The 27,767-nt window shown below is 41.5% G+C and overlaps 1 protein-coding gene across 47 annotated transcripts in view; it reads right to left on the bottom strand.

Moving 5' to 3' along the window:
* Positions 1-27,767, bottom strand: part of COL13A1 (collagen type XIII alpha 1 chain) — a gene marked incomplete at its 5' end in the record, with an annotated part of 93,137 nt that overhangs the window by 21,893 nt on the left and 43,477 nt on the right. For 29 of the 47 annotated variants that reach the window (XM_079976336.1, XM_079976337.1, XM_079976342.1 and 26 more), the window contains 15 exons: positions 1,793-1,873; positions 2,655-2,681; positions 4,361-4,402; positions 4,930-4,974; positions 5,654-5,743; positions 7,131-7,175; positions 8,926-8,979; positions 9,322-9,345; positions 12,041-12,109; positions 12,776-12,862; positions 13,751-13,804; positions 17,010-17,072; positions 17,623-17,649; positions 21,475-21,507; positions 25,107-25,151. In XM_079976336.1, coding sequence (XP_079832462.1) covers positions 1,793-1,873; positions 2,655-2,681; positions 4,361-4,402; positions 4,930-4,974; positions 5,654-5,743; positions 7,131-7,175; positions 8,926-8,979; positions 9,322-9,345; positions 12,041-12,109; positions 12,776-12,862; positions 13,751-13,804; positions 17,010-17,072; positions 17,623-17,649; positions 21,475-21,507; positions 25,107-25,151 — 786 coding nt within the window. The remainder of the gene's footprint in view (positions 1-1,792; positions 1,874-2,654; positions 2,682-4,360; positions 4,403-4,929; positions 4,975-5,653; positions 5,744-7,130; positions 7,176-8,925; positions 8,980-9,321; positions 9,346-12,040; positions 12,110-12,775; positions 12,863-13,750; positions 13,805-17,009; positions 17,073-17,622; positions 17,650-21,474; positions 21,508-25,106; positions 25,152-27,767) is intronic. The other 18 variants (XM_079976326.1, XM_079976330.1, XM_079976332.1 and 15 more) reach the window with 7 other exon arrangements.

Genomic DNA, 27,767 nt, shown 5'->3' with positions numbered 1-27,767 from the left:
ATATAAACCATCATATAAACGAAAGTAAATGATATAATATTATACATCAAAGTCAGCCTTTAAGATGTATTAACAGGAAGCAATGTTCTGCTATGTGCATTTATTAGCAAATGTAGTATTGTTGACCTGGGTATTTCTTTCTCCAGACTTGTTTAAGACTCTGTGTTAAGTTCAAAAGTTTAGATTTCTTAAAAATAATAATATTCCACCTATAAATTGATCCTGCAAAAATCTCCATGTTTGTTATGTCTTGCATTCTGTTGGCAACATTTCTGAACTCTTCCACTTTCTTAGTTTTTTAAATCGTTTAGTGCTTCTGTCCTGCTTTGAAAATATTGTTAAAATCATGACATTACAGCAACCTATTTAAACAAAGACCAGCAAACCCTCAGCCAAACAATCACACAGCTGAAGTCTAGAGAACTATAAAGATAGTTCAGGTTAGTTTCTGAATAACAAGACCTGTCCCTATCCATTTGGTTTTGATGTATGAATGCCATGGAAATCCACTAAAATAGGGATGCTGCCCATATGGCCCAAAGCCCAGATACAGATATCAGAATTCTCCTTTTTGATCTGCCAGCTGATGCAGCTCATGCTTATCTTACCAAGTTGCCATCCATTTTGCATTGCCTCACTATCACCCATTGATGACTTGCACAGGTGGTAGGGAAGGCAAAGCACATGCAATCTTGGGAATATCAGTGAGGTTGTATAAACAGGGCAGCTGCATAGTGAGATATGGCACTGGTCCATCTCTACTGCAAGCACATGGGTCTCTAGCTTCCAACTTCTGCCACAGGCAGCTGGACGTTGCCAAGATGAGGACCCTGCGGCCTGGTTGCCACTTTCTATGCAGTCTTTTGTGGTGTTGATCCCAGAATGTGAGCTGTAAGCCAGAAAGTCCCCAATTCAAATTTCATTTCAGCTAGCTGACATCAATACTCCCGTAAAAAAGTGGCTGTCCCTGCCCTAGGTGTCTACGATAACATTCCCTCGAACTTCATAATTGTAGGAACTGCATAAATAAATGACCAGGGAGTTTGTAGCCCCCTCCTTCTTTCTGGACTAGGTTTGCAGGTTGCCTATGGAAAAGAGTGCCCTATGGTGGGTGGGCACACCAAGCTACAGGTCTCCTATGGATTGAGCAACAGCATGCCTTATTGCAATCCGGAAACTGGAACCATGGCTTGGGATGAAAGCTTCAAAGCGCCCATTTGCCATTAGCAAGCTGCAGTGCAGGAAGACAAAAAGGGTATGTGTGGGCTGACTGTGTCAATTAGTCCATATTTAAGAGAGGAAATGGGTTATCTGGTGAGGAGTATTATACTCTAGAAACAGAACCCTAATAGAAACAGGGAATGCTGGCTTTGTTTGAGAAGAGAACCCTGCCAGACTTAGGCTTAGTAGTTCAGCCTGGTCTTCCCTGATCTAATGCCCTTCACATGTTTTGGACTGTAGCTAGAATCTACAAACTATTTATGTTTCTTAATGTATTGGCACTTGAAGATTATTATGAGCATAAGAAACACATGTGGCAAGAGCCCAGAAGTAAAATTTCTCTTGTTGGTATCACCCAGGCAATCAAAATCCAGGGGACTTTGAGTCAGTGACCAGAATTCTCAAACTCAAGACATCTTTGCAGCTTCCTGGACTTCACAGCATGGCATCATGTTTTGAAGCTTCTCATTCCATGTGTCATTTTATCAAATTATGCTTCTTATTTTAGTATTTGGTGAACGCTTGGGTTAAAGATGGCCTGTGAAGTTCTCCTTGCTTTCTAGATACTTACGGGCAATCCCAGAGGACCTCGGTCTCCTTTTTCTCCCTGGGCACCCTTTTCGCCTTTCATTCCAGAAATGCCTGCTTCCCCCTAAAGGAAAGATGTATCAGGAGAAAGCCTAACACTTCCTTGGAATCTTTCTAAACAGATATTAATTACATAGCAAAGGCACCCAGTAGCATCCAAGACATAGCAATGACTAAAGAACATTTTGCAGCCAATTTCACTCTCACACTAGACAATGCCAAGTTGATCCACTGGTTTCAAAGGAGATATTTAAAGTGTTCAATAGTGAAAGTGACAGGATAATCAGTCTCTGTAGTCGATGCTAGAGTTTATGCAAATTGAGAAGTTCTGAGCTCCCATAGATGAAGAGTAAATATTTGTAAGATATCCTGATTTTTCAGTGCAAATCACACAGGAAGGGAAGGGCAAATACATGTATTAGAGTCAAATTTCCACATAAGAAAAAGAAAACAGCTTTGGAGCCATTTTGAGTAAAGAAGGTGTGGGAGGAGGGACCCATAAACTCTTTTACCATGTGTTGTTTGCCTATTTCAAATTGCTCACCTAAGTGGCCTTTTTGCATAGAACAAAAAAAGCAGAAACAAACAAGTGTTTGGGCTTTACATACATGAACTGACACATAATGGTATAAGAAGCATGGGTTTATTTCAGCCTGAAATAAGAGTTTCTGCTTTAAAACCTGACACTATTTGAATGTAGGGAGATGGGGTATATTAGTTCCACTGACATGTTTGGAAAGACTCTAAACTGTCCCAAGCCAATAATTTGACCTTCAGGGCAGCTTCTTACACACGTTCTCTAAAAGGGCCTTATTTAATCCAATGTGATGGTCCTTCATTCTTACCTTAGGTCCTCGACCACCTTGAAGACCCTGTATTTGGAACAAACAAGAATAAAAGTTAGGGTGGGTTAAATTTCAGAAGTCCGGTAGCACACAGTTCCTATATTACTCAATCTTTTGCACCCTCTACTTTCTTGTTAATGATATAAATTACAGCAACTAACAGTTAGAGCAAATGCCCCAGTGCTGTTTTTATCTGTTCCCACCATTTCCTGCCTATAGATAATAGTTATATACTGTGCCAGTAGTGATGTACCAAGTCTTTCTTGTTGATTGATACATCGGTTTGAAAGGATTGGATTAACAGTAAGGCAAGAGTATATATAAAATAAAATGGGGATTTTTAGATGTCTACTATTGATTGCTACAGCAGTGTCATAATTGTACCCATCCTTTTGTCCTTAAACAGGATCAGCAAACAGACATTACATAGCATATCCTTGCATATGGTGGGTGACAGTAGTGGACAGCACCTGATCTCTGGTCTCCTGTGTCACTGCTATATACTGGGATGGAAAAGGGAAAGGACAGAGTGGCAGTGAGGTGCAAATACACTGTTGGGAGTGCAAACAGGCTCTGTTGGTGTATTTGCACCATGCCAACTTCCCTGCTATCCATCCTAGTATACAGCAGCAATGTGGGCAACTGGGGGTCAGGTGAGCATGACTGCCCCACCCCTGCCAACTGCTATTGGTGTGGGAAAGGCCTTTTTTTGCAGAAGCAGTTATGAGCAGCCCCCTTCTGCCACTCTGCTTTAAAACTGCAGCATCCCGACACTGCTTTTTCATTAGGAATACAGTGGTATCTTGGGTTACAGATGCTTCAGGTTACAGACGCTTCAGGTTACAGACTCCGCTAACCCAGAAATAGTACCTCGGGTTAAGAACTTTGCTTCAGGATAAGAACAGAAATCGCGCTGCAGCGGCAGCGGGAGGCCCCATTAGCTAAAGTGGTGCTTCAGGTTAAGGACAGTTTCAGGTTAAGAACGGACCTCCAGAATGAATTAAGTTCTTAACCCGAGGTACCACTGTAGAATAGAATCTATTGAATTAGTCTGCAGATCATATTGCAACAAAAACAAACATTCTTCAGTGGGATGTGTTGGTCTATGTAGGGTGCCCTGGCTCAGTTCGTACAGCAAACAGTAGGTAAAACCGTAGGACCAAAATATGCTGTGCTGCCAGCACTGCAGTTTTGTTGATTTCATCTACCCAGAAATTGCTCCTTATTGCTATATTATAACTGCAATGGTATTCAATCATATATATGCCTATATACAGTGGTATCTCGGGTTAAGTACTTAATTCGTTCCGGAGGTCCATTCTTAACCTGAAACTATTCTTAACCTGAAGCACCACTTTAGCTAATGGGGCCTCCTGCTGCTGCTGCACCGCCACTGCATGATTTCTGTTCTCATCCTGAAGCAAAGTTCTTAACCCGAGATACTATTTCTGGGTTAGCGGAGTCTGCAACCTGAAGCGTATGTAACCTGAAGTGTATGTAACCTGAGGTACCAGTGTATGTTTTATTGTTTTCATTTTGTTTCTATTTTAAATTTGTCCACAAGCTGTCTCAAGCTAAAGACAAGATAAAAATGGCTTGGACAACTATAATAACCAAGTTGCTTGCTTGCTCATGCTGTGCATTGCAGTTGTGTATGAAGTTTCAGTGAAATGTTACCATATATGTAGTTGACAGATAGGACTTACTGGTGTTCCTGGTGGGCCTTGGGGCCCTGGGGGCCCTGGTACCTGAAACCCCAAACAGAAAATGAAAGGTAGGTGCCATAGTAAACAGCTTGCATAAGAGCACATTATGTAACCTTCAGAACGGTGGGCTCATGAGAGAAGTGAATGGCTATGGAATAAATGAAAAGAGCAGATGGGTACCATTTATGTTTCTGAAGTCTATCCATCTGGGTGTCTTTTCTTCTCAACTAAGCACTGCATTAGAGGTGGGGTTGGCTGGAGAAGTGCTTGGGGAGCGGGGATGCAGAAAACCATGCCATGAGTAGGGAAGGCTGCTGTGGTCCTCACTCAGAAATCCCCTTTGCTGTTAAAAATGGTCCCTGCCCTTACTCTGTGAGTACTCAGAGGTCAGCCACAGGTCAGTTGCCATCACGTCAAGGCAGGCCCCTTTTTCAGTAGAATAGTTTGGAGTAGGCAGTTTAAAGTTCACAACCCATAAAACCCTGACAGATGCTTTGACTACACCAATGATCCTCCCAGTAAGCTTCAGCTTCTGTTTTTAGAGGATAAATTGTGAAATGACAACTTACTGAATCTCCAGTGTCTCCTTTTGCACCGGGTTCTCCTTTCTCTCCCTGCAAATGCAGCAAGTATAGCATAAACCCAAGCACTGGTATGATTTTTATTTCTTTACAGTATTAAGAGCTTTCAGATGGCTTAACATTCAGATGAAGATATCCATTAGAGAAGAAGAACTGCAGTCATCATTTTGCACCCCTCCCAAAATGTACGACAGTGTGCCTGAATTAGCTGTGCTACCTATCTTGATCTTTGTCAAAATAGCTGGGCACCATTCTAACAAATTTAGATCATGTCTTAAGCTGGCAAAGTATGTTCAGAAAGGAAATATAATGGCCAAACTCTTAAGAAACACACATTCCATATTTCTAGAAATTGTGCCCTCCCTGCACACAACTGATTGGAACCTGTTTTATCTGAGGCATAGATGCTTCCACTTTCCACCCTCTTTGTTCAGACATAATCGATTTCAAAAGTAGGTGGTTCTGACAAGCCTTTTTCTCAAGCAAGCAGCACTATGGTGGTATAGTATAATGACTTAAGGTGAGAACTGTGGTAGTGGTAGTTCCTGCTTTAAATCTCACCTCCTTCACAAACTTACTGCGGAGCCTCAGGTGAGCAACCATTAGCTCAGCTTCAGCTGAGAAAGAATTCAAGGCAGTGTTTTGTAGTGCTTGACTCTCCCCACAGAAGTGGGTTTTTTGGGGGGATGATCTAATTCTTTGGATAGCTTACTGTTAATCCTGGAAGTCCGATTGGACCTGTTAGGCCTAGAGGTCCTGGCATCCCCTGATCACCTTTTTCTCCAGCTAAGCCATCAAGACCCTACAGAAGAAGAAAAAATATTTATTTTTAAATACTATACAATGCAATAGAAAAACATGAGTGCACTGCTGGCATTATTAGAGTGGAAACATATTGAGACCCAAGTACTAAGGGTGCTGAACTCAGTGCTAGCAAGCAGCTATAGACAACACCCTTTGTGGCTTTTACTCACAGAACTTTAGCACATTCCTCTCTCTAATGTGTTTCTTGACATGTCCTTAGTCAACAACCCACTAGGCAAAGGTCCTGGGAATGCAGTGCAGATGGATGGATTCAGTAGAAGCAGTGGCAGATGTAATATAATAAAGAGTGTAATTGAAGAATGTTTATAACCCAGAGTATCTTTCAAATGAGCTCTAAGTGGCTAACAGAAAAATCAGTAAAACAATACACAACAAATTATAAACAATAAATCTTGCTGTTCATTTGTTGTGGTTTTTATTGTTGTGTCTTATATGGATTGTCCTTGTAGGCCACCTTGAGGGCATTTGTCCAAAGGTGCACAAATAAATAAATGGGAGGATTTCACCCCATTATGACATCTCATTTATATGAGTGTGACCCTGAAGTTCATAGAATCATAGAATTGTAGACTTGGAAGGAACCATGAGGGTAATCTAGTCTGACCCTCTGCAATGCAGGAATCTTTTGACCAATATGGGGCTTGAACCCATGACCCTGAGATTAAGAGTTTCATGCTTGTGTGTGTGTGTGTGTAGGGAGAAGAGCTGTGTGAAAATGTTTGTCTGCACAGGATGGAGGGGATATATGTAAGTCCATCCCTCTGCTCCTTCCACACCACTGCAAATTACTGTGAATCTCTTCTTAGGAAAAAACCACATTAAAACACATTTAAAGTTCTCAGTCTTTCACCATCTTAGTCCTATAGAAAGCTATGCTAAACAGAGAGGCATTCCAAACTTACTTCAAGATAAATGTGTGTAGTATTTGGATTTCTGCATGCAAAAATCACATTGAGTTCATTGAGAAGAACATTTGTGTATTCAACTTGTGAAGAAAGAGGTAGACCCATCAGGAGGGAAGATAAGGCAGCATCTTGCCTTATGACAATTCAGTCAGGTATTGAAGTCTCCAGGCCCAGTTTGGTAAAACATACAATCTGGAAGTTCTGATATCGTATGGCTAATGGCAGGTATGTATTCAACAACTGCCATAGATCAGGCCAAGCACTTGGCAAATGGAGCCACCAAAAGCATTATTGTTTTATGGAAACAGTTTAAATCAAGATCATCATCAGTGCCTTTTATAGTAATTCCAGTTTTAGAGAGCAGATAATCTCACCTTCAGTCATTTGAAACTGTGACCCATCTATTTCCGTGCTTGAAAGGCCAGCCAAATTAATACACTCCCGTTACCTAGCCCTTACCTTTTCTCCATCATGTCCGGGAGGACCAGGCAGGCCAATTTCACCCTAAGATGCAGAAACCAATGGAGATTTAAAAAAAAAAAAATTGTGAAGGGCTATTTCACCTCTTTGTGTGTTAAGCACGGGAAGTGACGAAAAACAACTCTGCAGGTAGAGGAATCATAGGCAATTATAGCAAACTTCACTCTCCAGGTGCATGGCAAAATCCAGGCAAAAGAGAGTGGTATCAGCAGGCTTGGTGGGGGAGTTCCAAGGGTTGCATAATAATAATAATAAAAACCTTTAGATACAAACCTTAAGGTGCGGGAAAACACCAAACAATCCAATGAGGATTGAGCATAGTCAGTGGCTACAGAACGTTGTGAGACTGCAACCTGGAAATCTACACTGCACATTAAAATTCCCTAATGCAGGGAGCATGAAGGAACCATGACCACTCTCGCTTGTTCCACTCTATCCTGGCACCTGTATTTCTTGCAGTAGATCTAGAGTCTGCTTATTATGACAAGTGGAGAACAGGAGGGAGGTTGGGAGGACGGGCAATGCTAAGAGGGGAACTTGTGGGGAAACCTGAGTTGTTCTCTCCTTGGACTGGGATATTTCCAGCCAGCAACCTGGTCATCCTATTCACTTGACAATAGCAGTGCCCTAGAATTCCCACACCACAGAGGGATTCGCACAAGAGCCAAGTTTGGGAAAGAAGTTTTCCAAGATGAGAATATCAGGGAAGAACTGCAGCCTGTTCCCCCAGCTGTGCTGATGCCTGTGTACATACTACTTTTCCTCAAAGAATTCTGGGTGCTGTAGTTTACCCCTAAATTCCTTGAGGGGGTAAATGTGCTTTGAATGTATTTCATAGTGTGTATGCACCTAGCTTCCACTATACACACCCAGTGGCATTTAACTAACAGAGGCAATTGAAATTCAACCCCCAGTTTTGTGTTATGTTTCCTTTATGGCCACTGAGAATGAAGTAATTCCCTGCCATAGCATAGATGCAGCACAACCATCAGACACAAAACCAGGTTTTAAATTATGCTTAAGGATGGACATACAGGTGTTTTTTTTAAAAAAAACAAATTGTCTGTGGTGAATTAATTTACAACCAGGTGTGTCATCTATCTGGCTTGTACCTAACATGCACTTGCCTCAGGTATAGCAATCAGGGAGTTAAATGTAATGTGCAGAAAAGCCTTTAGAGTGCAGTTGACTAAAACAAGGGTGACTGAAAAAGAAGTTTCTTGTGTCAGACACTATCTAGGCGTGCTTTCATTTATAGAACATTTCTCCTTAGTAATGGAACGCACAGCACCACCTCATACTAAAACTAGGTTTTATTATTCTGCAGTTATAAAATGTGAGATATAATGAGTAGGAAGAAAAGTTTACAGCTGCCTTTTCATTATGGAGTGATGAGGATACACAGGGAAAATAACTCTACTGGTCATGTAGTACATACACGATCTTTTTCAGTTACCCAGGGGTAAGTTCCATTGAGTGGGGCTTGTTTTTTAGTAGATCCTATATTTGTTGTTGTTTAGTTGTGTCCGGGTCACGAAGAGTCAGACACAACTAAATGACAACAACAACAAATATAGGATTGCATTGCAAGGTCCTAATTATTAGTAAGCTTGGAGCATAATCACAAGTTCAGGATTTTTGAATTTAAATGAGAGAGAGAAACATGTGTAGGCATCTATTGCATTGAAATCTTATGGGTCTTAAAGTGTTTTTGTTTTGTTTTTCTAGATCATGCCCTAGTCATTTTTAAGGAATCTCAGATTGTGATACTTACCTTCTGTCCAGGTAGTCCTGGAGGACCTGCAACACCAGGTAGTCCAGGAGGTCCCTGATGAAAGAAAAACTCATGTTTACAAAATAACTTGCTTTCTTCCTTTAAAAATGAAAACATTGCAAAAGTAGATACTTCTTAATGCTAAGAGCTCTTTGACAGTGAACCAGGCTGCCTTGGGCAGTGGTGGGCTCTTCCTTTGCTTGTGGTACTTAAGCAGAGGCTGATGGACAGCCATCTGTCAGGGATGCTGCAGCAGCATGTTGCTTAGCTGATCCTGTGCACTGGTTGGACCAGATAACCTCCTAGGCGTCTTCCAACGGTTGCTGATTCTACACCTTTTATGTAACAGAACTTTGTTTATAAACCCCAGTGCATATAGGAGGAAAGGTGACTCACCATAAGAGCCAAGGTTCGTATCTCCTGGAAAAAAACAAAAATATATATATTAAAGTTTCTTCTTGAAGAAGCAACTCTCTTCCTTTCACCTCCAAACTAATGCTTAAACAATTAACCACACGTTGCATGAAATGTTATGTAGGTTTTATTTCCATTCTGGAATTTCAAAATAGTTTTTACACTGTAATTTTTCTTTAGGGAGAACAGCAGCTTTACAGCATCTTCATAATATGGGCAAGATTCAACCCAGCAAAAGACTTCCTCTTCCCCTCCCCTCCTTGCAGAGGGCCTCCCAGCCCTCTGAATCAGATGAAGAGGGGCATCAATGGGAACAGGGAATCCTGTTTACAGAAGTGGAACTCAGTGCACAAGTAGGGCACCACAACTGGGTATACCACCCTATATGTTTACGAATGTCCAAGTTGATCAGCCGTTACAGATGCATAGAAGAAAGCATCCAAGTTGGCATTCCTAATCTGAAACAAGCACTACTTCAGTACCTTGAAATTCAAAACCATTTCTCCCCAAACAAGCAATTTCCATACAGCTCTCCCTGTACATACACTATAGACCTGGTTCCTACAGCCCTTCAAGTGGTCATTTTATAGTTCAATACTTTAGACAGCCATATTACTGATTAGTGTACATTGCTCCCACCCATCATCAATCATCAGGCTGCATTGAAGCCATCAGTTTACTTGCCTATTTCTGGTGCACAGAAATAGCTTGAACTCCCATGGTAAAGACCAGAAAAGAATAGGTTAATATGAGGTACAAAATGGAATTTATTAAGCAGACAAGAAATCTTCATTAGGGGAAAAAACCCATTTCAGAGAGTTAAGCTCTTATTCAAAATATAAGTATTGCAAGAAGTTCTTTACTGATTCCTACTGCCTAATGGGTTTATAAACATCTGTTGTAGCTAGGTAACAAATCTGAAACATCTGCAGTATTAATCTGGCAGGTGGGGAACTATCTTATTACTACTGCTATGTCTGTACAACTCTTGCAAAAAGTGATCTGCTGGCAAGAGCTATTCAGGCATATTATATAATATTGCACTTTGAATTAATGTCCTCTTTGTCCTAGCTGACAGCCTATTGGTAGGGTATAAAAGAGATCATGGAGTGCAGAAGTAAGAATACTGAGAGACATGCTGAATAGCACCGCAGTATACAGTCTGAAGGCAAATGAGACTAACATCTTGCTGGAGCTAAGCAGACCTTCTCAGGTATTAGATGTGAGAAACGGACAATGTCTTGTCCCTCCTTCGACTCAGGTATTCTGTGGTCTTGGAGATTCAGACAGTCTTTGGTCATCTCCATATCTTGCATTCAGAGATGTAGGTCTGGCATATTTTTAGAAAAGGACCAAGATCCATAGCTTCCTAAACATTCCTTGTGATGTCCATAAGCTTAGGGCCAAAAAAAACTGTGATGCTAAATGCATCACTACAAATTAAACCAATCTTTTAAAAACTAAATAAGCAAATGATGGTTCCCTATCACTGACATTAGCTCCACAGGCCCAAGAGAATAACCTGTTCTATCCCATCATGGTTTCAAAGAGAATTATCTCCACATAGCAATGGAAGTTTTGCTCCTGGGGTTAACAGCAACTGCAGGAGTGATTTTAATTGGAATCATGGCAGGGGAATAAAAACTCTCTCTATGAGCCACAGTTCTGACTTTGTTCAGGGCCTCTCATGCCTGTTATTTAAAAAGATTCACATAACTCTTAGTGACCTGTTTAGCATCATGTATAGTTTGACTTGAAATTTACTAACAGTGTAAGGAATGGATATCAGCTCCGAACATCAAAAGAAAATCCAAAATAAGCTAGACCTACTAATACAGTATGGTGTTTAGTGCCACATGTAGTTTGGCTCTTAGTGGACATCTGGATGGTTTTATACTGAAGCCCGCTTCACAGTAAAGTCTAAATGTCACTCAAAAATCTTATTATTGGTTCATGGTGGCTGCATTATCTTTTTTCAAGGCATAATGTTTTTGCATGCCATAATAGGCCCTTCAGCTTTGTCCAGTGAGTTGGAGTTTGCTAACACTCCCCAAAGTAGGACTTCTGTTCTTGCAGTGGTTGGGATTCTTTATGCATATTCCAGAGGAATGCCACACTTTTGCTGATCTACTTTAGGTAAAAGATGCTGTTTTGCATGCAGTGGAACAAGGAGATTGCAAACTAATCCTACCATCTTCAATAGGTGACTTCACCAGAATCCCCTGCACATTCTAAAATTTGAATAGTCCTAAACATGAATGATCTCCACATCATAATCCAGTGCTGCTCAATCACTGGCTGTGATTACAATAATTTGTATACATAAATATAACACCCAAGTCTCCATACTATAACTTCTACAGAGGTAGCAATTAACTGTATGACAGGGTGCCCAAACCTTTTTCAAAGAGGGCCAGATTTGATGAAGTAAACATGCATGAGGGCTGACCACAGTTGTTGGGCTTTTTATAGGATTTTACCCAGGACATATACTGCCACAGGGGCCGGATTAAATTGACCGGCGGACCAGATTAGGCCCCTGAAACAGACTTTGGACATGCCTGCTATATGAGATGATCACTTGTTGCAGCTAAATCAGCATGAAACAACCTGTTACTCTTCAAAAAAACATCACCATAAAACAAACAAATAGCAACACATGGTACATGCCTGTGTTGTATGTGTCAGCTTAGTTTATTACCTGTAAAGCTTCATTGATATTGCCATTGTAATCTACCATTTCATTCTTTCCTGGTTCACCCTTGGGACCCTGAAAAATAGTACATAGGTGGTTAGAAACCAGAGTTTCCATCTAGATTAGAGATACTTCAGTGCTTGAAAGTATCTCTAAGTATTCAAGTATCTTGAATAGAAAGCCCCAAAGAACAGGACGTGCTTCACCGAAAAACTGGTAGTGCAGTTATGTGCACATATAGTCAGATTCTAACCTACTCTGGAATAGTCTTCAGTAAGCATATCTTCCTCTACTATATTTGCATAAAGATGTTATCGAGCTGTGGTTCATCTGGCCAAGGACAGGTGGTGCTGCAAACTACAGTGGGTTGACAGCTTGCCAAAAACACACAAACCACCCCTTAGTGGAAGAGGGCAAGGTGGAGGGAAGAAGTGGCCCAGGTGGGCAGGTGAGCCACAGATGAACATTCAGTACAGACTGGTGCAGCTCCCCAGCAATTGCTCCCTAGTCCTGTTTTGCTGCCACCTGCCACTCCCCTCCACCTTACCCTCTTCAAGGGCCGCTCCTGCAGTGTAGGGAGGGGTGGGTAGTGAGCTGTAAGGAAAAGGGGCTTTGTTGAACTGTAAGGAGTCAGGGTTGGCAAAGTCTCCAGGGATTGGGAAGTAGGTGGAGCTGGTGAGCAACCCAAGCACAGATGGAGCCCACAGTATGTATATAAAAGAGCAAGGAGAATTTACTCACCTTTGGTCCTGGAGGTCCAGGTAAACCAGGGGGTCCAGGTTCCCCTTTACCTCCTCCAAGTGCATTGTCAGAATCTCCCTTATCTCCCTAGATATACAAATAAACAACAGTGGTCAAATGATTGTAATGCCTGTATTTCTATAACAAGGCTTTTTCTGAACGAGTGAAGGGGAGGAAGTGATAAATGAGAAGGTATTGCTGCTAATACCCCTTAGTCAGTTGAGTGCTGACATTACATATACTAATTGTGAAACCAATTAGCAAAACCAGCACTGTCCACACAGGAGGAGAAACCTGCCTCTGAGATTTGGCCGGCTTTTCCAACCCCTTAATGTGGTTGGCCCCCTTGGAACTCCATGCCAATACAGTGGTACCTTGGTTTACGAACTTAATCCATTCTGGAAGTCCATTCTTAAACCGAAACCATTCTTAAACCGAAGTGCACTTTCCCTAATGAGGCCTCCTGCCGCCAGTGCCCTTCCACGGTTCAGCTTCCGTTCTTAGACCGAGGTAAAGTTTGCAAACCGGGACACTACTTCCGGTTTTGCAGAGTTCGTAAACCGAATAGTTTGTAAACAGGGCTGTTCTTAAACCAAGGTACCACTGTAGAAGTTTGCTTTTAGACATCTTCTGAAAAAAACAACCACTGAATTATTCAAACAGGTCTTTCAGTTCTGAAATCTTGCCAACCAGCTATCGTTGATGTGTTGACATTTTTACTATAATAGTGTGTTTTCAGTCTGTATACCGCCTTGTGGATATTTCATATGAAAGTGTGGCCTATAAACGTTTTAAAAAAACAAATGTACAAAGATCTGTCCAGTGAAATATTTTTCCCCAGTCAGATTATTTGCTGTTTTTATGGAAGCATAAAGATGTACATTTGAAGGTGCCCTGTTCCCTGAATGTTTCTGTGCAAGCAAATAAAGAATATATACCTGTTACCACATCCCATTCCCAGGTAACAAAACAAACCTTTTGTCCTACGGTTCCAGGAGGTCCCGGATCACCAGGTTTTCCTTTCTCGCCCTGTTGGTGAAATATACACATGGTTGGATACCTACTGCAATTATTGGTTTAATCTGCACTAGGATCAGCTGAATGGCGGTAAATCTATCTTTGGACACAACATGGCAAGTATGTCTACAGCTTTATTCCTGTTCCTTTGCTAGTTTTCCTTCCGAAGAACCATTGTTTGCCTTTTGATTCTATATCACAGCATGGCCATGTGTCCATTTTCTTTTACACACACACACATATATGGGTTGTTTTTCTTTTTTTAAAAAAGTTCTGGCTACAAGAAGTTTCTCTCTTTCAAAGAACATGGTTTAAAATGAAACAATCTCTCAAAACTAATCACCATCTAATGAACTTTCCAGTTTTGAAAGGCTGCATTTCACAAACATCTTGTGAAGAAACCATCTTCACAGGACAATCATTTATCTGATGGTTTGATATTGGGGGCCAGAAACTGGCAGGTGTGTCACAGGTACTCAAGGTGATGCAATCCTGTATATGTCCAAGATCATCCATCTACAGTGCCTGTATGGATGGCTTTATACCCTTGTGTTATGCCTAAGAACCTAAGCTTGATAAAACAAACAATATGGGTATTGCCATTTCAGTTATCTAACACAGAAACACCATGATCATCCCTAGTTTCAGGAAAGTTCTGGCCACCTGTTGCAACCCAAGCTTAGCACACTTCTTCTTGCCCCACTTTGAGCTAATGAGCAATTAAGGCTTTTTTCCAGATTCACATTTGCTCAACTTAGAGCTAAAGACCAAGTTTTCCCTGGAAAAGGAGAGGGGAAACCACTTGAACCATACTTTCTAGACATAGGACAAGCGGAAGTGTGGACGAGGCCTCAGCGATTTTGCCAAGTTTTGGTGCAGGTGTGCATGCTTCACAGAGGCATAGCTGGGGGGGAGGGCGGGGGCGCCACTGGGTGCCACACCGCGGGGGTGCCCAAACCACGCATTTCTCCTGGGAGTGGCACGGTGGCTCATGCATCTGCAGGCTCCACACTGTCGAAACAGCAGTGTGGAGCTTGCAGCCACCTGCTGCCTCCCCCTCAGCTGCCCTACAGATGAGGGAGAGGCGGTGGCCTGCCCCGGCTAAACCCCACCCAGTGGGTGGCTTCCCTTGCCCCTGGGTGCAGGGCACGCACGCCGCCCCAGGTGTCCTAGTGGCTAACTACACCACTGATGCTTCAGCTATAAGGAGAGATCACTCCATAGTACAAAAGGGTCTGTGGGCTGAATGGCCAAACATTTTGAGTTGTGCCTTTGCATTACATAAAAGCAGCATTCAGTTGCAAACAAATTCATTTTAATCTTTTTATGAGCCACCTTTGGCTTATGCCCCAAAGGCAGTGTGCAGTTAAAAGAACGAATAAAAACAACACAAAAATTCACCATCAAAACAATGTAAAACACAGAAACAGCAGCATCCATCCCAAAAAAACCAAAGCAGACATCAAACTGCAATTTAAATCAGCTATTCAACACACCGAGATGCCTGGGAAAATAAGCAAAGGAATTTGCTTCCAAAAACACTTTATAATGCGTGGTGGGGTAGCTAGTCCAATAAAGACATTGTAAATACAAGGTCAGATGGATGTGGGATCCAAACAAAGGCCTTGAGGGAAGACCTTGCATTTTGGGTAGAATCAAGTGGGAGAGAGTTGTCCTTTAAGTAACAGACCCCAAGTTATCCAGGCAATAGCCAGCACTTTCAAATGTGCCTAGAAAGGAACTAGCAACTATTATAGTTATTTAAGAACTGGTGGGATGCAGTCTCTATAGCTGCTGTGTTTTGTACTAACGGAAGTTTCCAACGTCTTCAAAGGATATATCACACAGAGTGCATTTCACGAGTCCACACTAAATATTACCAGAGCATCAATAATTGTGGCTGAACAATCTAGCAGGGGTTGCAGCCGATCTACCAGTTCCAGTGACAGTGCTTCATCAATCAGCAGCACCAGACTGTGAACTCCAGAGACTGTAACCCCATCCTTAGGGAAATGCAACCCAGTCTGTTCTAATTATCTGAGCTGGCCAGAATGCATTTTTGCTCAAGAAATGTCTGGATTTCAAAATAGGAAACTTGATTTAAATCATATTGATCACACTGATTTATAATAGCACCAGCTGTATGGAAGGCTATATTGAGACCATTTATTCCGAAATCATTTCATGTACCCCAGTGAGAGCCCATTTTTGTAAAATTCTGCTTGATGGCTGGATCACATGGGTATGAACCATATGAGTGACACATTGCTTAATGGGAAGGGCATCACTAATATTGCATGTGCAAGCATGATGTATAAAGCAGGTCTGAGAGTTAACAAGGGCAGTTCTTTTTATGGCAATAGGCCTTTGAAAGGAAGGGAAACAGAAGGGGAGCACAGAGATTGAGGAAGAATGAGCCAAGTGGTAGGGCAGAATGAAGTAGTGAGAGCTGTGTGGAGCAAACCTGATTATCTGACCGCTGAAAGCTCTGTCTGACTTTCCTTTCCAACTGTTTTCTACAACCAAGACAGCCTTCAAAGTTAAACCACAACAGCTGAGATTCTCAGGATGCCAACTTCTGTTCTAAATATAACTGCTTTCTGTGTCTGCATGGTACGCATATGCAGTGGTCCAAATGGACATGGCAATAACACTTTTGAGTACAGATGGAAATTCTTTACTCAGAGGGCCATTTTCATCTACTATCTGGATCTGCAGTGGAGAAGTTGAGTTCACTTATATTTCAAAGTGCACACAAGGCATTAAATGGAGTGCTTTATTTTCAAATTAAGTTGGGAAATGTGAAGAGTTAATAAGCTGCAGCCAGAGCTAATACTAATCAGTTGCATGGATTTTGCTATCTTCAAAGTCAGCAGCAATTGCATCCTCTTATAAACCGGCATCCCAGCATACATCCAAATCGTTCTGTCCTCCCATCACAATACTTATCCTGTTTGTTATTCCAAGGGTGAAAGCAAACACAATATATAAACACATCTCTTTCAGAAGATGGCTAATGTTTGAGTATTCTGAACAGGGGTGCTTCAAATTCTGGGTTTAGTTTTGGGCATACACAGCACACTCCACACATGTAAGCAACAGGAGAAAAGCATTCTTTGGCAAGCATGAAAATGCAGCTCAGAGCAACCTGGTCAAGGTTTGGGGGAAGGACAATACAAATAAGCAAACCAAGCTCAAGCATTTGACAATGTCCTACCCTCTGCCCCCTTTTCCCTGGCAAACCTGGGGGGCCCATCTTCCCTGCAACGCCACGTTCTCCCTTTATTTGGAGGATGGGTAAGAAAAGGGAGGCAGAGAATTATGTCTGTTACGCTTGACAGGTAGTCTCCAAGCACAACATAGCCAAACCCTGAAACACCTAAAAGAAACAGCAAACTTGCTAAAACTTCTACTTTTGTTGCTGAAAGCAACAACAACATCAGTAGGGTTTATATAGAGTTTTAAAGTGGTGAAAACACTTCACATACCTAATCTTAGTAATCTACACAACAACCCTGTAAAGCAGGTCATTATTGAAGCCCTTCTATTGAAGCTTGGGGAGGAGATCTAGAGCTAAGATATAGTAGCTCCATAGATAGATAGATAGATAGATAGATAGATAGATAGATAGATAGATAGAAACTTCTACAGACCCTGGTGAAATTTCACTTGTTTCCTGCTGGGGAGGGGAGAGGAAAATAGGGAACATCTCTACTAACCAAAGTATTCACATACTCACATCCTGATTATAACACCAGATCTCCTTAAGAGACTTAAAATAAAACATAGACAAAGCAGACTAAGAACAGACATTTCTTTAAGTGCAATACCTTTGCTCCTGGAATCCCTGGCTCACCCTGCATTAGAAAAAGATGGAAAAACAAACTGAGAGAAGAAGAGAGGAGAGGGGCAATTCTTTTACTTCCAGCACTAACAGGCAGAGTAGGTGACCATTCTTTAAAGAAGACCTCATGCCAAAGCCCCACTTTAGCTTTATTTCAATTTGCATTTACGTCTATCTAATGGGTTTCACTAGGTCTCACACAGCTGTGTACTGATGTGAAATTCACTCATGCAATTTTCTATCCAGCTTTAAACGGACCAAAAGTATTTTATTTCAAGACTCAAAAACAGAATCTGCAGAAATACAGATGGGCAAGAGTTGCTAATATTCAAGTTTGAGGGCGGAACTAATGAAGAAAACATTGAGTTCTGATGTTTTCCTTCTAATGCAAATGTCAGTCAGGGCTATTTTCTGGGGAGAATCAGTAGATGGGAAAGGATTTGAAGCCTTCCCTTGCTTGCAGATTTTGCCCTGCAAATATTGTCCTAAGGAGGCAACTTTGGAAAAAGAGAACCATGACTAGCAGATAGGAGCAATGTTGATTTGGGCCATAGTGCCCTTCTTTACATTCTCCCATAGAAATTAATGGAGAGAAGCTACAATAGTTCCGATTTTCAAAGGCGGCCAGCTAAACACCCCTGGGAACTATCGCCCCATCAGTTTACTATCTATTCCGGGGAAAATATTTGCCGCTGTTTTACTGGAAGAACTCCTTTCATGGGTACATGAGAGAAACATTCTACCGCCAGAACAGATTGGCTTCCGGAAGTCAGCATCAACCATGGACCACTGTCTAACTCTTTATCACCTTGCCAGTAAATACACTGCACCAAGGCAAGGCCACCTGTTTGCCGCTTTCATGGACCTGGAGGCCGCCTTTGATTCCATTCCTAGGCAAAGATTATGGTCCAAACTTGCCCATCTGGGAATCGATCCGCACCTCCTCTCCCTAATTATTTCCCTTTATTCAAACACCACAGCTTGCGTTCGAATTGATCCCAATGGCTCCCTTACCACCCCATTCCCAACGGCCAGGGGTGTCCGACAAGGTTGTCTCTTGGCCCCTTTACTGTTTAATCTTTATCTTCATGATGCTCTTTCCCCTTTGAAGCTAGCAACTAAGTATCCTCCTCACCTAGCAGGCCACCCCGTTGCTTCCCTTTTCTATGCAGATGATGCCGTCATCTTATCCAGAACAGCTGCGGACCTAGCAAATGCAGTTAATGCATTTATCGCCTATTGTAAGGCGGAAGCTCTTAATATCAATTATAAAAAATTGAAAGTCCTCCACTTCACTCGTTCCCGTAAACTCAAGCTGGAGCCGCTTAAGATCACAGGTGGCTACTTAGAAAAGGTAAAAGCCTTTAAATATCTAGGCTTAATATTTACTTATAATCTCTCCTGGACCACCCATCTACAATCTGCCTCTCTTGCTGCAACCACGACCTCTAATGCCATTGTCCGATTTTATCATCAGAAGGGCGGCAAACACCTTCCAGCAGCAATTCAAATATTTAATGCCAAAGTTGTCCCTAAATTATTATATGGCTGCGAAGTATGGACTACAGCAATATCAGGTAACTTGGATCGCCCACTTCACATGTTTCTGAGATCTCTTTCCGGTGTCCCGAGATGTGTCTCAGGTGCAGCCCTACGACTTGAGTTCGCCCAGCCCTCCATTGTAAAACGAGCATGGAGTCGAGCCATTTCCTATAGCTCCAACCTACTAGCATCGGATGCTCAAATGAGAGGTGGTTTCTCCAATCTGATCTTAAGAGATATTCATAATTCTCCTTGGAAAACTACAATTAATTTCAAATTCCGCTCTCTTCTCAACTTGAACCGCAAAACTGTTTTTAACTTAGAGTATATTAGCCCGGCGGCCCTACCTCTAATCAAAAAGAAGCTACAGCAACTTGACTTCTCTAACACAGCTTCCCATGCAAGAGGGCCGTGTTCAGGCTTAGCCCTAGCTATTCCACCCCCTGAAGGGATCCCTCTATACTGCTTCACAATTCCTTCGGAGGCTAAGCGAAGGGCCTTTACCTGTGCCCGTCTCAACTGTTTTCCTACAGCAGTTCTGTCGGGTCGTTACTCCAGAGTTTCCATCGCAAATAGAACATGCACCTGCAATGACACGGCTCTGGAGACTATGGAACATGTAATGCTCTTCTGTCCCAACTGGACAGAAGAAAGATCTCGGTTTCTAACTCCTCTCGTGAACAAGCTTCATCTCCCAATCCAGCCTTGGATAGTGTCCCTTCTTCTGCAGGATTCTGACTGTTGGATTACCGAGATGACAGCTAATTTCCTGCTTAGTGTGATGAAGAGGAAAGCGGCACCAACTTCTTCTTTAATACCACACATGTAATCGATACGCCGCACAATCGAATCTGTTTTTGTATTCTCAGTCACTCGATGTTTTAAATCCCCCGTTACTTTTGTTATCCCCATTTTTTCAAAGTATTTGCCCAGGACGACATCCACTTTTATCTCCCCACCCCTATTCCATGTTGTTATTTCTATGTATATTATGCTATGGCCACATGGCTAATGCAATAAAATCGAAATAATATAATGGAGCACAATAATGTGTTGCTCTTGGAGAAACTCTGGTAATGACACTGGGGGCTCAACCACACTTCCCTTCATCCCATTTCTTGGTCCAAGAGGTTTTTCTTCCATCCCACCACTTTCCCTGAGAAAACCTGTGGTTTACTGCTGAATTGGAACCAACGTCAATCTGCAGAAAACCCAAATACCATTTGTTCTGATTCAACAAAAAAACTGCAGATTTTCCCGGAGAAAGTGGCAGGACAAGAAAAAAAAACTTCTCAGACCAGTGTCTAGAAATCATGGGACAAATGGAAGTGTGAATGAGCTCTGGGTGGCCCAGCCCTCACCAACAGAAATCCCAGGGAGGAGGAAGTCCCATTTGCTTCAGTGCAGAGTACAAATATAAAATTCTACCCTCTGCACATATCCTACCTTTTAAAAGGAATTTTGGTAGCGCTATAAAATTACTCTGATAAGGCAGGCCTAGGACTGCAAATAAAACGTGTATTGTAAAGTATATTATACAAATGTGGCATTAGATGGCAATGGTGAGCTATGGCAAATTCAATATTCTTTTCAAAACATTAAAAAAGCGTTTCACAGAGTTTTTTATATGTGTTTAGATTCCACACTAGTCTGCGAGAAAAGTTATATTATGATCATTTAAAAGAAATCACTCTGATCTGTGTTTCTGTTTGCAACAGTGTTATAATGTCTCTGTAACACCAGCATCTCATGTGGGCTGTGGTACTATATTTTTGTACACCACTCTAAGCACTGGTTTGCTGGCACATCAAAGCTGCTTTAGGTCTTTTTTAAAAAAAACAACACCGGTGGATAGTGCATGATATGAGAATCTGCCATTGTGGCTATTTAATTAATCTGATGGATGCACATTATGAACTTCCTTTGACCAGACATTATCTTAAACATTTGCACTATTGACTAAGTGCCACTTTTTTTTTTACTATGAAGGAACTTTGTACTCATAGGATCTCTCCAGTGGATTATAATCTCTACTACATTACAAAACTCTAGATGTGATGTTTCTGAGTGCAATAAAACCCCAAAATTTAGCAGTTGAACTGGCAAAATAGTAAGTAGTCATAAGGATAATTCTTTTTTAAAAAATGTTTTTTATTAAAACAGCTCTAATCTCAGGGCTGTGCTTTGCTTTTCAGTTCTCTGCTCCCCCACTATTTGATGCTGAGAGCACACCTCTGTTTTCATCTCCTAAGAGAGCTCTAGAGCCCCCCTGAGAGGTTAGCACTTGAAAACTAACCTTCATGCCTGCCACCGCAATTCCAGGATCCCCCTGACAGAGAGAAAGGAAAGACAGGGATACTTTGATAGATGGTGGAAAAAAAGGTGTTTGCTCAAGAGAGAAAGTTTCAGAAAGTTTCTCTTTTTTTTCTTGGGGAGGGGGCAAAGCATACCTAAGGTAATGTAAAATAGAAGCCAACAGCCTTGGAAGATTACTAGGGCCAAACTAGATGTGACAGCAGCACAGGGCATGTTGGGTGCATCTGATTTTTCATAGCAAAGGGAGTGTGTGAATGCATCCCTTACCAAACCCACTGCTTCCTTCCCTCTAGCCTCTCACCGCAAAGACTTTTCTGATGCCAGAGCACAGATAACAAAAGCATCAACACACAAGAGCACAGGAAGCTCCCTGATACTGAGACAGACCACCGGTCCATCCAGCTCAATGTTTCCCAAAAGTGGATCTCCAGCTGTTTTTGGACTACAACTCCCTTTAGCCCTGACTATTGCCCATGCTGGCTGGGACTAGCAGAATCTCATAACTCCCGTAGGACTGCAGATTCCCCACCTCTGACCTAAAGGGGCACACTGCTGGGAGATAAGCTGCTGTTAAACCTAAATCCACACCTGTGTTCCTCTTTTAGTTCTGAGAGAGAAAGAGAAAGGTGGGGCGGGGAGGGGGAGAGAGGAAGAGGAAGAGCAAGGTCTGCTGCTGTCACCTCTGGCTTGGCCCTAAGGGATTCCTCAATGAGGAGTTCAGTATTGGCAGACAAACTTCTCTCAAGCACAGTTTGCCTTCCATTACCATCTCCTGCAATGTTTGGTTGCAGGGAGTGCTAGGTACATTGTGGAGCACATCACTGGTCCACATGTGCTTGGCTGAGGCACTGTGTGTGCTGAGAGGACACCCTAGAAATCACTATAGATTGTTCAGTACCACAAAGGGTTCCTCAACACATGCAATGGGGTCCTTCCGCAGACAAATCAATGTGGAAATAATTTCCTGAGGGCGGAGGTTTTAAGACTCTTGGGTCTGGACAGGAGTGTTTCACAGTTCCTCTACACTAGCATTATCAATGAATCTTGCTATTGTTTTGAAAGAGAAACTGTGCTATTGCTTTTAGCAGAAACCAAACCTTGGCTGTTTCATAATCTTAAGGTTTTCACCATCAACTTTACTGAACAGTTTCTGGTCTCATGTATGCAATTGTGCATATCTAGTGTTATTTTATGACTGAGGGAAAATGTGAATATTAGTAATGGGACATTAAGGTGGGGGAATGAAGTGAAATGTAGCAAGAATGCTATACAGCCATGGGATCTGTCAGGAGATCTTTGTACTTTGGATGGCAGGAAAATAAATAATTCCTCACATACGCTGGATTTTTTGCATAAAATGTGACAAATGAGTGTTTGGTTTTGTCCTCATATCTCTACCAATTACTTAACCTTTGCTTTGCAGTTGGATTCAGGCAAACAGTTGAGGTGGTAAAGGCACCACACAAAAAGCAACTAGTTATTTTTACACATGACTTCACACATTATCCAGGAGATTGTCAGCTGCAGTATCTGCATTATGTCAGTGCATTTAAAAGAACAGTCCACGTAAAAAATATTGTCCTGTGATGACTTAGCTATTTTGGCTGTTCATCTGAATCAAACTTGGGAGATTCTTTGTGAAGGCTGAAGCACATATTGAGGCTGATGAAAGGGATACTACAGAAAATGGCCTCCCTATGATAAGTGACCACAGCTCTGTCCATAATGGCTCCATCAGCATGTAATGCTAAACTATGTCTTAACATTATGAGGAGAAGCCACAATGAGTCTAGGACTCTTGCATTCACTTCTCTTCTCCTCTCCTCTTTTGGCATAGATGCAGGAAGGCTAGAATCTTCTGCTTCCATTTTACATTAACCACAGCTGTTCATTCTGTGCAACCCTAAACTGTGGTTAATCATAGCTACAATCTATTCAAACAAGCCAGATTTATAAGTCACAGTCTGAAGCTGACTTGTTTTAGCAAACCATATTTAAGAGTATCTGAAGTCTGCCCAGGTTTGAACATCACAACCAGCTGCAGTTAGTCAAGTAAGGAAACAAAAAATTATTAACTCCTCTTCATGGTTTTGCCAGAGAAGGAGGGAACAAGCCAAATGCTCACTGCAACTCAGTTGGTAACATAAACTGTGGTTTAGCATTACATGTGAACCCAGCCAAAGTTGGGAAGTACACCTATAAAGGCTGTTACCTTGTGTCTCCACATATCCTTCCCAACGGCCTCAAGATGGCCATGGATATGCAGAATGTAATGGCTCGATCCATTTGAAATACACTTACAAGTGTTTCAGCAGGAAGAAGGACCAGTACCATGATGAGGTCACGTTCAGTAGCATTTTTATGGCAAAAATAATGGCCACTGTATTTCACTGCTCCCTATTAATGACTGGAAATGATGCTAATGGGGAGCAAGCTCATCAAAGCAGCCAATATGTAACATGTAACACCTGGGCAGGGAAAGAAAGATACTGGAAGCCTTTGGGAAGGATATCAAGTGGTAAGAATTTCCTAGACAAAAATTGCAGTGCACATGGAACCTTGAGATGAGTGCTTATTGGCTAAATAAAGGAGGTGGGCACATTTTACATATTAGTATCTGTTAGGCTCTTCAATGAGAGAATTTGATTACAAGAGCAAGTGGTCCTAGGGAAAGAAGTGGGAACGGATGGAAATATTTATTGTTAGACATAGAATAATGGGGGTTTGGAGAGTTTAGTGAAATAGATGAACAACAAAGAGACTTGCTTGGAGAAGCAGATTTAAATCATCAACCAAGAAGGGCAAACAGGTTCAAACATTGAAAGGTGTGAAGCAGATGGGGATGGAAGAAGAGGGAGAAGGATCATACCTCTCAACTTTCTGAAACAGAAATCAGGGGCATAGCTAAAAAACACAAGGACAGAAGATGGAAATCAGGGATTCTATGTAATAACAGGTGAAAGAAACATTCAGAAATGCATCAGGTGTGAGTAATGTTTAGTAACTATGGGCTAGAGACATGAAGGGGATAAATATATATTGAGAGGGTGGATTTGATTGAAGAGATGGCATGTCAGTCCTTTAACATGTAAATGAATGCAATTCCGGAATCCTTTAAATAAGGGTTATTCTGACCTAAAATATGTGCACTGGAGTTTAATCTGAATCGCAGCTATAAATTTAAAACTAAGCACATACTCAAGTGGAATTCTTTTCCACTCCTCTGAAAGTAATAAACATTTGAACCTTGATCCAATGGCAAATCAGTCAAATTTATGCTCTCTGTTTCCGTGGCGCAAATGAAGCACAGATTGGTTTAGTGGACTGCACACTCATTGCAGTGGGTATCTTAAGGCACTTCACTTCTTTCCACAATGGGAAAACTGTTGAGGAACAGGCATGCCATTTGTTCAGCAAAACATTTCTTCCTGGTTCTTCTTCCTTTTGCTAAATCAGACTTTGAGCTTTTTTATTTTAAGAGTAGGAAATACATGTACAGAATACATGTAGAAAATGTTAAAGGTAATTGGTGTAATCTCTGAGACTCAGGGTCAGTTGAGAGGTATGGGTAAGGGTGGTTGGATAAGTCAGACTCCATTCCTTGCAGAATACCTGAACTCCTTGTTTTCCTGGTAGCCCTGGCATGCCCCTCTCCCCCTGGAATAGGAAAAAAACAAGATAAAGATAATGAAGGTGGAAGAGTGAGGGGAAAACATAGGTGCCCATATGACCTTTGTTGGTAACCACTGAAACTGGAGAAAACTGTATTCCATAAGATCTCAAGAAGCTCTGACGCTTCAGAGTAGAAGTCAACCATTGCTGTGATAATTTCTTACAATAGAATTAGTAAATTCTGAATTTATTATTAAACATTTGAAGTGTTAAAGTTATCATGATGAGAACATGGTTTTCTCCATCTTTTGCATGGGGAAAATGTCAAAACTTAATGCCAGAATCAAACTAGAGACTGGTTGTGCCAGCAAATAAATAATCAGTGCAGCTCATGGCTTGTGGTGTCAGGTAGTGTTGCAGAGATATTATGCTAATATGCCATAGGTGTAGGGATTGACTTATGACCTTCTCAATGTCACTTCAACTGGCTGATGTTAACTACCTTCCCAGAAAATTCACTGTGTTGAATTTATTACATCTGAAAACAACTTCTCTGAACGGCGACCAAAACACAGATCAACTCTTTTGCTGTATGGGTAGTGTGTCAAGTTCTCCCCAGCAATGCAAGCGATCATTTACCCTGGCATCATCATATCATGTGTTTTCCTACCACATAATGACTGCAGAAATGGGATGATGTACAATGGACCACATGGAGCAAGTGAGCCTAAATACTATGGGAGGAGAAAGGCAGTACAATTCAGTGATGCTGGAGTTTTGGATGACACTTCCTTGTTGTGTGTAACACATAGACATGAGTGTTTCTCTGGACTATGGATGGATGATTGTGACAATTTTAGTTGCTCCCAGTTCCTCATTTCCCCAAACTTAACTTCAATTCACCACATTTCTACATCAGTATTCTATTTTTTAAAAAAACCTTCTCATGAAAATCTGAGTACCGGTACATTTACGTGCTAATTTCTCTTAATAAACACATTTCTGTTTACAATTTTTCCAAATATACACATTTTTGTAAGCAATTTCAAAAATGCAGAATGCATATTTGAATGTCATTTTCACTAATATATACAGGCACACACACCCTACTTATGTGTGATCAACTCACATGCGACCGCATATACGCACGACACCAGGAAATAAATAAATAAATGGATAGACAGATAGACAGACAGACAGACAGACAGACAGATAGATAGATAAAGGGATCTGAACAGTATATAAACCAAACGTATGTGTTCACAAGTGCCAAAAATGGGAAAACAGTTTTGATTGTCACTAAAGCTAACATGAAACAACGTACTGTAATTTGTTTCTGCTTCTAACAAACCAGCAGAGGGCAGCCCAGGATCTCAATTCAAAGCTTGAGGGTGGGCTGTTGGGGGGGGGGGGGGGGAGGAAGAGACAAAATGCTGTTCATTTCTTCCCACCAGGACAGTCTCCTGCTGGTTTCCTCTTTAAACTACAAGTTTCATGGAGCTTTGATTTTTCTTAACCATGAAATTGACGCTTCCTTCTCATCACAATCCAATTGGAAAACCTGGATTAAGAAGATCTCCAGATCTCCAGGGTTTAATGATCTGGCTGTGCTCACAGACAGGTTGTGAAACTCTTGATGTATAATCCTTTTCACCTTGGAGAATGTGTATGTTTTTTTCAGCTGCCCGGAAAATCAGGAGGCAGCCTCTAGGTAGGTGTGGAGAACATCACTGGGATATGCTAGTTAGCACTGATATTAGTTGCTAATGATTACCCACCTTCCTCTTAATATGCAACTTGCTGTTGGGTAATGACAGACACAACATGTGAATAACTGTGGTGTCTCTGAAAGCAGACTCATTGCAACCTACTATGAAGTCAGTCTACGTAGCAGCCTAGGGCAGCAGTTTATAAGGGGCCGCCTTTCTGCACAGTAGGTGACGGATGTCAAGTTTTCTTTCCTATTAGTACCTTAGTGCATGTATTTCTTTTGCTCATGAATAGTAAGGAATAAGGGAAGAATGGAGCATCTGTACTTAAAAAAGAATAGGGAGGATATGACCATTAAATTACCTCAATACATGTGCTGGGAAGCCAATTGTATTAGCATATCTTGTTTTGCACCGTCTTGATATTGTATGTGAGGGGGCAGCACATAAATACATTAATAAATCAAATTTGTCTCAGAAAGTTGTAGCGGGTACATTGAAAAGACAAGCTATCCAAATAGACATTTTTAGTAGTGTGTAATTGTAGTGTGTAATTGTAGAGTAGTGTGTAATTGTAGAGTAGTGTGTAAATTGTAAGTAGAGTTTAATTGTAGAGTTGGAAGGGACCCTGAGGATCATCTAGTCCAACCCCCTGCAATGCAGGAAAATGCAGCTCTCCCATACGGGGATTGAACCTGCAACCTTGGTGTTATCAGCATCACACTAACCAACTGAGCTAGAACCAGCCCGAAGACATTTAAATCATACAGCCTGTTATAGTTTGCCTTGTCTTTTGTGGATCTTGGCCAAAGTTGTAATACCTTTTTTAAAAAACACAGGGATATATTCAAAATTTATAGGCTCAATATACATTTTAATCAAATAGATAACATATGGGCATGAAATCATGTTAGCCTCTCTTAAAAGGGTGCCGAGCATCAGAAGAAAAGAA

Source organism: Podarcis cretensis, assembly GCF_951804945.1.
Source record: "Podarcis cretensis genome assembly, chromosome: 5".
Taxonomy (NCBI): domain Eukaryota; kingdom Metazoa; phylum Chordata; class Lepidosauria; order Squamata; family Lacertidae; genus Podarcis; species Podarcis cretensis.
The sequence above is the reverse complement of the archived record's forward strand: the minus strand, read 5'-3'. Positions and strand labels throughout refer to the sequence as shown.